The sequence below is a fragment of the Nerophis ophidion genome, linkage group LG12 (genome assembly GCF_033978795.1).
Source record: "Nerophis ophidion isolate RoL-2023_Sa linkage group LG12, RoL_Noph_v1.0, whole genome shotgun sequence".
Classification (NCBI taxonomy): Eukaryota; Metazoa; Chordata; class Actinopteri; order Syngnathiformes; family Syngnathidae; genus Nerophis; species Nerophis ophidion.
This window is the reverse complement of record NC_084622.1, coordinates 50,929,278-50,942,553: the sequence shown is the minus strand read 5'-3', so window position 1 is coordinate 50,942,553 and position 13,276 is coordinate 50,929,278. Positions and strand designations below refer to the sequence as shown.

Below are 13,276 nucleotides of genomic sequence, written 5' to 3'. Positions count from 1 at the left end.
AACATAATAGTGAGTCCAGTGCATAGTGGATCTAACAAACTAATGTGCAAGTCCAGTCCATAGTGGATCTAACATAATAGTGGGAGTCCAGTCTATAGTGGATCAAACATAATACTGAGAGTCCAGTCCATAGTGGATCCAACATAATAGTGGGAGTCCAGTCCATAGTGGATCAAACATAATACTGAGAGTCCAGTCCATAGTGGATCAAACATAATACTGAGAGTCCAGTCCATAGTGGATCTAACATAATAGTGAGAGTCCAGTCCATAGTGGATCTAACATAGTAGTGTGAGAGTCCAGTCGATAGATAGATAGATGGATAGTACTTTATTGATTCCTTCAGGAGAGTTCCTTCAGGAAAATTAAAATTCCAGCAGCAGTGTAGAGTTGAGATCAATTTAAAAAAAAAAAGTAAAAAGTAAATAATGGGGGTTTAAAAGGAAACAAAATAGAGAAATATTACAAAAAGAATAAAAACAATGGGAATAACAATATAACAGTAAAATAAGAATATAACAAGACAAAGTAGGCAGTAGTGACCGTGTTATGAAAAACATAGTGGATCCAGGATACTATTGTGCGAGTCCAGTCCATAGTGGATCTAGCATAATAGTTTGAGAGACCAGTTCATAGTGGATCTAGCATAATATTGTGTGAGTCCAGTCCGTAGTGAATCTAACATAATAGAGTCCAGTCCATAGTGGATCCAACATAATAGTGTGAGAGTCCAGTCCATAGTGGATCTAGGATACTATTGTGCTAGTCCAGTCCATAGTGGATCTAACATAATAGTGAGAGTCCAGTCCATAGTGGATCTAACAAAATAGTGTGAGAGTCCAGTCCGTAGTGGATCTAACATGATACTGAGAGTCCAGTCCATAGTGGATCTAACATGTTAGTGAGAGTCCAGTCCAATGCGGGGCCAGCAGGAGCAGATGTACCACATCACAATATTTTATATTAAAGTAGTTCCAATGCCAGGAATCCTTGGAGTTAAAAAAAAATAATCATGCAGGAAGAAGTTCCAGTAGGACTTGAAACCCTCGCTGTTAGAAAAACACCATTTGTTGTCACGACACTTCCAACATTACAGTCTTGTGGAGCCAGTTGGTGTCCGTGCTTGACCTGTGGCTGAAGAGGACTAAAAGATCAAAGACCCACCCAGAATCGTAAACACCCCCCCGGCCAGCCTCAGAACTTAAGCCCCCCCATTACTGCAGTTCACTGCTGATTATTATGTACAAGATTGTTCAGAAGCCTGCCCCGCCCTCCTAAGTCTTTATCCTACTTTTTCACCTCTTTCCGCCTCATGCCAAGAGCGAGGAAATCTGTTTTCCTTCGAGCAGATCCACCTCATAAACCAACATCTTCTGCTTGAAATCAGTAAGGAATAAATGCAAGATTTTGGCCTTTTAGAGAAGTAGAAAAATGCTCCGGTACTCCACCCCCATGACTTGAAGTATTGCCTGCCCAGTGCTGACTGTGTGGACCACAAACCACATCCCTCAACACATGTGACCATTTTTAGACCATGTAGGAGTTAAGTTTAGTCTCAAGATGTTTTGAAAACATATTTTCTTTGGGTAAGTTACATCGAGACTTGCATTTCACAACTGATTTATTGTAATTAGAGATGTCCGATAATGGCTTCACTGGATTTTGCTGATATTATTTTTTCATCATACGGTGTTGATCTGGAATTGGTTATTCGGGCAGTTTGTGGGTGTGGCACCGAATGGAGATGTTGACATGCGGAGTTTCAAGCACTACTAAATATTCCAAAGTCAACTGTCGGCTTTATTGGGGGACGGACGTTGTGGCGAAGTTGGTAGAGTGGCTGTGCCAGCAATCTGAGGGTTACTGGTTCAATCCCCACCTTCTACCATCCTGGTCATGTCCGTTGTGTGTTCGGGCAAGACACTTCACCCTTGCTCCTGATGGGTCCTGGTGAGCGCCTTGCATTGCAGCTCCCACGTCAGTGTGTGAATGTGTGTGTGATAAGGCCAATGTGGAAATACTGTCAAAGCGCTTTGGGCTCCTTAAAAAGGGGTAGAAAAGTGCTATACAAGTACAACCCATTTACCTTTTATTATAAGAAAATGGAAGAGTTTGGGAACAACAGTGTCAGGCTTGTCACTGACAGTTTGTTTGTGTTTTAATTTTTCTCTATGTGTTTAGTATTCCGTGTTTTTAGTTCCTGTCAGCGCTCTTATCTTGTCCATTTCCTGTTTTTTTCCCTGCACACTGTTTTTCCTCAGCTGCGGTTGATTGGCACCTGGCCACACCTGGTGTCAATCAGCCCACTCCTATTTTACCTGCTTTGATCCTCCAGTCAGGGCTGGATTATTATTTTGTCGATGTCGCTCTACTCGTTGCTACCTGTCGTGTCGTTTCATTGCAGCGTAGCAGTAAGCTATATTCGTTTGTTTGTAGCAGACACGTGAACAATAACAAGATCTGATACAGCTCATGTTATTCTATTCTGTGTTATATGTCTTTTATGTTGCACAATTGCGGCAAGTAAAATTCCTAGTTTGTGAACCTGTTCTCAAACAATGGCAATAAAAACTTTTCTGATTCTGATTCTTACTGTGTTTTGTTCCCTGCTTCCGTTTTGTTTTCATTCTACAAGTAACGACTTCTGTTTTCCTGTTCGCTACCCGCTAGCTTCCACACTAGGCACATTTTTTTTTTTTGCTAGCTTCCATGCTAAGTTCCTTTTTGTTTGGTAGCTCCCTTACTAGCTCTCTTAGTTTATCTGCCTCGTGTGCGGTTTGTGTTAGTACCCTTTTGTATGTTTGTTCGGGGCGGCATAGCTCGGTTGGTAGAGTGGCCGTGCCAGCAACTTGAGGGTTGCGGGTTCAATTCCCGCTTGTGCCATCCTAGTCGCTGCCGTTGTGTCCTTGGGCAAGACACTTTACCCACCTGCTCCCAGTGCCACCCACACTGGTTTAAATGTAACTTAGATATTGGGTGTCACTATGTAAAGCGCTTTGAGTCACTTGAGAAAAGCGCTATATAAATATAATTCACTTCACTTCACTTGTTCTTGTTCTATTATTTTGAGTTACTCATGTTTTCTCACTCCATGCCTGGCTCCATCTCTGCATTGTGGGGTTGGTCAAAAACAAGCTCTGGCAAACAGCAACTCAGCCACAAAGTAGGTAGGCCACGTAAACTGACGGAGGGGTCAGCGGACGAATTATGGTGTGGGGTTGTTTTTCAGGAGTTGGGCTTGGCTCCTTTGTTTCAGTGAGAGAAACTTTGAATGCTTCAGGATACCAAAACATTTTGGTCAATTCCATGCGCCCAACCTTGTGGGAAGAGTTTGGAACGGGCTGTGCACCAGTGCACAAAGCAAGGTCCATAAAGACATGGATGACAAAGTCTGGTGTGGATGAACTTGACTGGCCTGCACAGAGTCCTGACCTGAACCCGATAGAACACCTTTGGGATGAGTTAGAACAGAGACTGAGAGCCAGGCCTTTTTTCACCAACACCTCACCAATGCGCTTTTGGAAGAGTGGTGGAAAATTCTTATGAACACACTCCGCAACCTTGTGGACAGCCTTCCCAGAAGAGTTGAAGCTGTAATAGCTGCAACATCATATTGAACCCTATGGGTTAGGGATGGGATGGCACTTCAAGTTCAAGGCAGGTGGCCAAATACTTTTGGCAATATAGTGTGTATATTTGGGTTCCTCGTTGACAAAGAGAGGTGAACTTCCCTGCTCCTTAAAAAGTTTGTTAGATATGGTAGGACTTCTTTAAATAGCATCTGTCCATGTCACTGTGAAGTCTCTTTAATGGCACATTCTCTCCTGAAAACACTTACTCGTGCTTGTGTGTCAGTGTGTACAAAACTGAAGTGCTGTCAAACATTACAAATAGACTGCATAGAGTCAAGTTTAGGGGTGTCCAAACTTTTTCCACCTTGGGCCGCATATGGAAAAAATTTTCATTTTCAAACCATAACAAAATATATGGACTTTTTTTTTTTCCTTAAGGCTCCTGGGGAGCATAGAGGGTCTCAGTCACTAAAATGTTAAAAATAAGTCAAATTAGTATTATTATTTTTTTATTTAATGCGTACAGTAAATCTTTATATCAACTCGAGGTTGATATAAAGTAAAACAAATGAGGTTTTATGCCTTTTTTGTCAAAGTAAACTTTGTTTTTTATAGTAAAACTGAAATATGCAGTATTTAGATGAATAGATAGTACTTTATTGATTCCTTCAGGAGAGTTCCTTTATTTAGCAATCAAAGCCCTCAAAGATCAATAATGCAGGACACCATTGATTTTAATTATTTAATATTTTTGAGTAATCACAGTGAGAAGTTCAATAAAATCCTACTAAATATATTTGAGATCCCAAAGGTTCCCCACTCATAAAGTGATACATTTTTATAGTTTTTTTTATTTTTTACTTTTAACACTAAAATTTTTAAGATCAACTTCCAATATATCTGTCGATTTTAAGTTTAAACTATTATTGGTCTAGATGTACCTCGGTCTCCTTGACAGAGGTACATCCTAATGCATTTGAAATGCTGAACCGCTTTCTTCTTAGAAATAGTGGAAGTTAGTTATTATCATGGGCAGCACGGTGGGCGAGGGGTTAGTGCATCTGCCTCACAATACGAAGGTCCTGAGTAGTCCTGGGTTCAATCCCGGGCTCGGGATCTTTCTGTGTGGAGTTTGCATGTTCTCCCCGTGACTGTGTGGGTTCCCTCCGGGTACTCTGGCTTCCTCCCACCTCCAAAGACATGCACCTGGGGATAGGCCCCTCCCACTTCCAAAGACATGCACCTGGGGATAGGCCCCTCCCACCTCCAAAGACATGCACCTGGGGATAGGCCCCTCCCACCTCCAAAGACATGCACCTGGGGATAGGCCCCTCCCACCTCCAAAGACATGCACCTGGGGATAGGCCCCTCCCACCTCCAAAGACATGCACCGGGGGATAGGCCCCTCCCACCTCCAAAGACATGCACCTGGGGATAGGCCCCTCCCACTTCCAAAGACATGCACCTGGGGATAGGTTGATTGGCAACACTAAATGGTCCCTAGTGTGTGAATGTTGTCTGTCTATCTGTGTTGGCCCTGCGATGAAGTGGCGACTTGTCCAGGGTGTACGCCGCCTTCTGCCCAAATGCAGAGATAGGGTGCAGTGACCCCAATAGGGACAAGCGGTAAAAAATGGATGGATGGATAGTTATACTAATATATAACCTCTGAAATAGCAACTGGAAATGTGACACATTTAAACATGTGTTTTTACTTAGAGATGTCCGATAATATTGGACTGCAGATATCGGTTGATAAATGCTTTAAAATGTAATATCGGAAATGATCGGTATCGGTTTCAAAATTATTGGTACCTGTTTCAAATAGTAAAATTCATGATTTTTTAAAAACGCCGCTGTGTACACGGACATAGGGAGAAGTAAAGAGCGCCAAGAAACCTTAAAGGCACTGCCTTTGCGTGCCGGCCCAGTCACATAATATCTACCACTTTTCACACAAGTGAATGCAATGCATACTTGGTCAACAGCCATACAGGTCAGACTGAGGGTGGCCGTATAAACAACTTTAACACTGTTACAAATATGCGCCACACTGTGAACCCACACCAAACGATGATTTCAAACACATTTCGGGAGAACATCCGCACCGTAACACAACATAAACACAACAGAACAAATACTCTAAACCCCTTGCAGCACTAACTTTCGGGATGCTACAATATACACACCCCGCCCACCTCAGCCTCCTCACGCTGATTTTTTATTATGTAAATGTTCTATTTTTATCAACATGTGATAGCAGGGACCCTGTCATTCAAAGCTTTTCTGTCCGTAAAACACACACACACACACACACACACACACACACACACACACACACACACACACACACACACACACACACACACCGGAAAATGAGCTAACATTACGCTAAAAACTAATTAGCCTTCACCTCAAGCCAGAACTGAAGCCAGAATTGCGAGTGAGCTGAGCTGCAGTTTAAGTTTCTAGAACAGGGGTCGGGAACCTTTTTGGCCGAGAAAGCCATGAAAGCCAAAAATTTTAAAATTTCTTTTTCGGAGAGCCATGTAATATTTTTTAACACCAAATACAACTAAATGTGTGCATTTTTAAGTAAGACCAACATTTTTAGAGTATAATAAGTCTCAGAATAACATTGTTTTTCTGAAGCTAACCATCCAGCCACCCATTTTCTACCGATTGTCCCGTTTAATAATAAACAAAATGCTTCTTAGCATTAATGCGACTTTTTGAACAGGTGGGGTAGAAAAAATGGAGGGATTAAAATGCATGAGAAATTTTTATTTTTAACTCTGTGATTACCAGCGGAATTATTCGTGACCGGTAGAGCGGCCGTGCCTGCAACTTGAGGGTTCCAGGTTCGATCCCCGCTTTGGCCATCCTAGTCACTGCCGTTGTGTCCTTGGGCAAGACACTTTACCCCTCTGCTCCCAGTGCCACCCACACTGGTTTGAATGTAACTTAGATATTGGGTTTCACTATGTAAAGCGCTTTGAGTCACTAGAGAAAAGTGCTATATAAATATAATTCACTTCACTTATCGTGTTAAGCAATGTCAGTTATCTGAGAGACAGATGTGGTCATCAAAAGAGCCACATCTGCCTCGAGAGCCATAGGTTCCCTAACCCTGTTCTAGAAGGTCAACGGGCTCATAGTGATGTTAGTAGTAGTTGACTGGGAGGTGTTTATTATAATTTGGGGATAGTACGCTGCCTTATGCTCACCTGCTAAACACCTATCTGCTCGACGCTGAAGCATTGATACATGCGCACTGAATACTTACTGCTGATTAGCTGCTATCGCTTCGTATGTAACCAATCAGATGGTTGTGTGGGTGGGACAATGCTGGGTGCTGAGACAGAGGCAGAAAAAGCAAAGCAGCTTGTTAAGACTTTAGCTTAGAAACTCGTTTGGTACACCCCCGTACCGAACCGAAACCCCCGTACCAAAACGGTTCAATACAAATACACATACCGTTACACGCCCTAGTGTGAAAGCATACCAGTGAATAATCAATCAATCAATCAATCAATGTTTATTTATATAGCCCCAAATCACAAATGTCTCAAAGGACTGCACAAATCATTACGACTACAACATCCTCGGAAGAACCCACAAAAGGGCAAGGAAAACTCACACCCAGTGGGCAGGGAGAATTCACATCCAGTGGGACGCCAGTGACAATGCTGACTATGAGAAACCTTGGAGAGGACCTCAGATGTGGGCAACCCCCCCCCTTAGGGGACCGAAAGCAATGGATGTCGAGCGGGTCTAACATGATACTGTGAAAGTTCAATCCATAGTGGCTCCAACACAGCCGCGAGAGTTCAGTTCAAGCGGATCCAAGACAGCAGCGAGAGTCCCGTCCACAGGAAACCATCTCAAGCGGAGGCGGATCAGCAGCGTAGAGATGTCCCCAACCGATACTGGCGAGCGGTCCATCCTGGGTCCTGACGAGCGGTCCATCCTGGGTCTCGACTCTGGACAGCCAGTACTTCATCCATGGTCATCGGACCGGACCCCCTCCACAAGGGAGGGGGGGACATAGGAGAAAGAAAAGAAGCGGCAGATCAACTGGTCTAAAAAGGAGGTCTATTTAAAGGCTAGAGTATACAGATTAGTTTTAAGGTGAGACTTAAATGCTTCTATTGAGGTAGCATCTCAAACTGTTACCGGTAGGGCATTCCAGAGTACTGGAGCCCGAACGGAAAACGCTCTATAGCCCGCAGACTTTTTTTGGGCTCTAGGAATCACTAATAAGCCGGAGTCTTTTGAACGCAGATTTCTTGCCGGGACATATGGTACAATACAATCGGCAAGATAGGGTGGAGTTAGACCGTGTAGTATTTTATACGTAAGTAGTAAAACCTTAAAGTCACATCTTAAGTGCACAGGAAGCCAGTGCAGGTGAGCCAGTATAGGTATATATGTATGTATATATGTATATAAAGGTATATACAGTATAGGTATATATGTATGTATATATGTATATAAAGGTATATACAGTATAGGTATATATGTATGTATATAAAGTATATACAGTACAGGCGTAATGTGATCAAACTTTCTTGTTCTTGTCAAAAGTCTAGCAGCCGCATTTTGTACCAACTGTAATCTTTTAATGCTAGACGTGGGGAGACCCGAAAATAATAGTTTACAGTAATCGAGACGAGACGTAACAAACGCATGGATAATGATCTCGGCGTCTTTAGTGGACAAAATGCAGCGAATTTTAGCGATATTACGTAAATGAAAGAAGGTGCCATTGGTCTGTCCCCAGACCGCACGTGGAACTCTGCAGCCAGCAGTGCCTCCTGTAATTACGGGCCTGAGCTGTGGAGACGATTACTCTCCACGCGCAACTGAAACTCAACTCCCTATTTCACTTTTGGTATTTGCTCTTTTCAGCACACAAGTAGGCCGTGTTTAAAGACCGTGTTATTTTTGGACTGCTGTTTGACTCTCTTCTGTTTATGACGAAGCCAGAGTGAGTCGGGATGTAAAAGCACATGACATGACAGAGGCAACATCCAAATGCGATGTCAATGTGGGCATGACTTTATTTTGACGATGGCAGCGCTGCATGCAGTGCACCAAACGTGCAGAATGGTCTGCATAATGAGACTTGATATTGAATGAATTATGCAGTCATACGGTTCACAGGCCGATGTTGAACACGTGATTTACGAGTGACAGTCAAGCGTGGTGAGGCTCGTTATTTCTTCCCGGCCTTCCACCATCCTGACCGCTTTACTGAAAAGCCGCAACCAACGAGTGAGAACGAGCGGCTGACATCCTGGAATTCTAATTATGTTACGTTTGGAAATAACTTGACTTGCTGTTGTTCGACTGAACCAGAGCTCTGGGCAAATTAAGGCCCGCCAGACAATCCCAAATGATTGTTTTAGATCTTTAAGATGGAAAGTGTAGCTGCCATTATGATGTGCAGGGAGGTTTCCTAATCACTAAGTCTTGAACTATACAAAGTATTTTAATGGTTGGAATCTGCGCTTTTGTATGATTATGATATACCAGTTACTCCATCCATCCATCCATCTTCTTCCGCTTATCCGAGGTCGGGTCGCGGGGGCAACAGCCTAAGCAGGGAAACCCAGACTTCCCTCTCCCCAGCCACTTCGTCTAGCTCTTCCCGGGGGATCCCGAGGCGTTCCCAGGCCAGCCGGGAGACATAGTCTTCCCAACGTGTCCTGGGTCTTCCCCGTGGCCTCCTACCGGTTGGACGTGCCCTAAACACCTCCCTAGGGAGGCGTTCGGGTGGCATCCTGACCAGATGCCCGAACCACCTCATCTGGCTCCTCTCGATGTGAAGGAGCAGCGGCTTTACTTTGAGTTCCTCCCGGATGGCAGAGCTTCTCACCCTATCTCTAAGGGAGAGCCCCGCCACACGGCGGAGGAAACTCATTTCGGCCGCTTGTACCCGTGATCTTATCCTTTCGGTCATGACCCAAAGCTCATGACCATAGGTGAGGATGGGAACGTAGATCGACCGGTAAATTGAGAGCTTTGCCTTCCGGCTCAGCTCCTTCTTCACCACAACGGACCGGTACAACGTCCGCATTACTGAAGACGCCGCACCGATCCGCCTGTCGATCTCACGATCCACTCTTCCCTCACTCGTGAACAAGACTCCTAGGTACTTGAACTCCTCCACTTGGGGCAGGGTCTCCTCCCCAACCCGGAGATGGCACTCCACCCTTTTCCGGGCGAGAACCATGGACTCGGACTTGGAGGTGCTGATTCTCATTCCGGTCGCTTCACACTCGGCTGCAAACCGATCCAGCGAGAGCTGAAGACCCCGGTCAGATGAAGCCATCAGGACCACATCATCTGCAAAAAGCAGAGACCTAATCCTGCGGTTACCAAACCGGAACCCCTCAACGCCTTGACTGCGCCTAGAAATTCTGTCCATAAAAGTTATGAACAGAATCGGTGACAAAGGACAGCCTTGGCGGAGTCCAACCCTCACTGGAAATGTGTTCGACTTACTGCCGGCAATGCGGACCAAGCTCTGGCACTGATCGTACAGGGAACGGACCGCCACAATAAGACAGTCCGATACCCCATACTCTCTGAGCACTCCCCACAGGACTTCCCGAGGGACACGGTCGAATGCCTTCTCCAAGTCCACAAAGCACATGTAGACTGGTTGGGCAAACTCCCATGCACCCTCAAGAACCCTGCCGAGAGTATAGAGCTGGTCCACAGTTCCACGACCAGGACGAAAACCACACTGTTCCTCCTGAATCCGAGGTTCGACTATCCGACGTAGCCTCCTCTCCAGTACACCTGAATAAACCTTACCGGGAAGGCTGAGGAGTGTGATCCCACGATAGTTGGAACACACCCTCCGGTCCCCCTTTTTGAAGAGAGGAACCACCACCCCGGTCTGCCAATCCAGAGGTACCGCCCCCGATGTCCACGCGATGCTGCAAAGTCTTGTCAACCAAGACAGCCCCACAGCATCCAGTTACTATGGTAATTAATTAGTTACTATGGTAATTAATTAGTTACTATGGTCATCTACGTCACAGGAGCTCAGACGAGGCACCAAGCAGTGTGGGTGGGGAGCGTTTCCACAGAGTGTCAGCCTGAAATGTGGGTGTCAGGGACAGACGTGGAAGGAGATTTTCACAACAAATTTCAAAAGCTTAGTGATATATCAGATTGTATTTTTACCCTCTGCGTTCATATTTTGCTGTCCGTCGCTTTTTTGCTTGATTGTAAAATATGTCGATGGAGATGGGGTGCGACATTCATATTTTGTCAATGTTCAGTGTTTTATCGTTCGTAGAAAAATGTAAAATGTAATTCCCTTTTTTAAGACTGTCTGTCAAAATGTTTTTGACATTATTGTGAGGTTTTGCCAGAGGTGGGTAGAATAGCCAGATGTTGTACTCTAGTAAGAGTACTGTTACTTTAGAGATGTATTACTCAAGTAAAAGTAAGTAATATTTACTATTTACTATTTTGGAAAGCCTTGTTACATTGTTTAATGCATCCAGCGGGGCGTCACAACAAAATTAGGCATAATAATGTGTTAATTCCACCACTGTATATATCGGTATCGGTCGATATCAAAATCGTTAATTAAGATTTGGACAATATCGGCAAAAAAGTCATTATCAGACATCCCTTTTTACTATTATCAGGCTGGCTGTTCGAATATCTGTTGTGTTTTTAAGGTTGTCATGTTTCCTTCATTTTCATAATAAAAATATAAATTCATTTCTGAATAGTTAACTACATTTAAATTTGAAAATATGTTATTCTTTTGGAGTGTACCACAGCCTAAGGAGTTCATAAATTGATCTTAAAGGCCTACTGAAAGCCACTACTAGCGACCACGCAGTCTGATAGTTTATATATCAATGATGAAATATTAAAATTGCAACACATGCCAATACGACGGCCTTTTTAGTTCACTAAATTGCAATTTTAAATTTCACGCGAAGTATCCTGTTGGAAATGTTGCGGTATGATGACGCGTGACTTCACGGATTTTAGCGGGCATTTTGTTCCAGCCCCGATTCCAGCTATAAGTCGTCTGCTTTAATCTCATAACACAGTTTTATGGATATCTTTGTTACTGAATCTTTTGCAATTAGTTCAATTAATAATGGAGACGTCAAAGAAGAAAGATGTATGTGGGAAGCGGTGTATTGCGGCCGCCTGTAGCAACACAAACACCTTGTTTACATTCCCCAAGGTGAAGCTTTACTATGGAACAGAGCGGTCAAGCGAACATGGTTCTCTACCACATGTCAACCGGCAGGTTTCGGTGAGAAAATGGTGGTAATAAGTCGGCTCTTACCGTAGTCATGAACGGAGCTTGCGTTGTTCCTTGTGCACCTGTCAAAGAGGCAGCTGCGGACTCTCTTGCCTCCTCCGACCAGCCACTCCCGAACGTGGGATGCTTCCACTGTGGAGGAGGGGAAAAAATAAAATCCCAGCCCTGCCCCAATGGCTGCCTTCGCTTCACTTCATCAAGAAATGTGGCTTCCCTCAGAGACATTGGCGGTCACCACACCCGTGGCCCACACCCTTCCGACTTTCACTAAAATGCTAAAACACTAGTAACACAATAAGCACATGAGGGATTTTCCAGAATTATCCCAGTAAATGTGTCTAATAACATCTGAATCGCTCTGCCGTCTAGTTTTTTTTGTTTCACTCTCACTGTCCTCATCCACAAATCTTTCATCCTCGCTTAAATTAATGGAAGAATCGTCGCTTTCTCGGTCCGAATCGCTCTTGCTGCTGGTGGCCATGATTGTAAACAATGTTCAGATGTGAGGAGCTCCACAACCCGTGACGTCACGCACACATCGTCTGCTACTTCCGGTACAGGCAAGGCTTTTTTATTAGCGACGAAAAGTTGCGAACTTTATGGTCGATGTTCTCTACTAAATCCTTTCAGCAAAAATATGGCAATATGGCGAAATGATCAAGTATGACGCATAGAATGGACCTGCTATCCCTGTTTAAATAAGAACATCTCATTTCAGTAGGCCTTTAAAAGTTTAAGAAAGTTCCCGGTCTTTGACAAAGTGTTTGACACTTTTATTGTCAGCCTCTCCTTTTTATGACATCGATTTCTCCTCGGAGTTGTCCATTAAAGATGTGCCCTTCTCATCTTTTCTCCTCGTTCTCTTCCGCAGCCACAATGAGCGAAAGGTGACTTGCAAGCATCCCATCTCAGGCTCACCCTCACAAGACAACTGCATCTTTGTCATCAACGAACAGTAAGGCTCTTGTATTTTTTTTCCCCTCTTCTCCAGAATGTCACTGAGCTGCCTTTTTGAGCGCCACAATCTGCTGTCGGTACATGCCATGCCTTTATTAACCCGACCCCTAATTGCAGCTCGGCCGTCTGGATTGGAAGGCCGTCCTTCACAGTGTTAAGTATCTGCCGCTGATGCAAATGACGCGGGGGATAAAACCCTCATTGTGTTGTGTTTACATTCTTTTATGGGAATGTCATGAATGTCATTCAGTTTTTCATGACCCGGACAAGATTTTGCAGCCCCTTTTGGAAAGTTAAGTGTCCCCTACCTAGGGCTGGGCGATATACTCAATATATCGCGGGTTTGTCTGTGTGCGATATAGAAAATGACTACCGTATTTTCCACACTATAAGGCGCACCTTCAATGAATGGCCTATTTTAAAACTTAGTTCATAT

The 13,276-nt window shown here is 44.1% G+C and overlaps 1 protein-coding gene across 5 annotated transcripts in view; it reads left to right on the top strand.

Moving 5' to 3' along the window:
* Positions 1 to 13,276, top strand: part of LOC133563533 (pleckstrin homology domain-containing family A member 5-like) — a 323,705-nt gene that overhangs the window by 164,637 nt on the left and 145,792 nt on the right. For all 5 annotated transcript variants that reach the window (XM_061917704.1, XM_061917702.1, XM_061917701.1 and 2 more), the window contains exon 4: positions 12,755 to 12,838. In XM_061917704.1, coding sequence (XP_061773688.1) covers positions 12,755 to 12,838 — 84 coding nt within the window. The remainder of the gene's footprint in view (positions 1 to 12,754; positions 12,839 to 13,276) is intronic.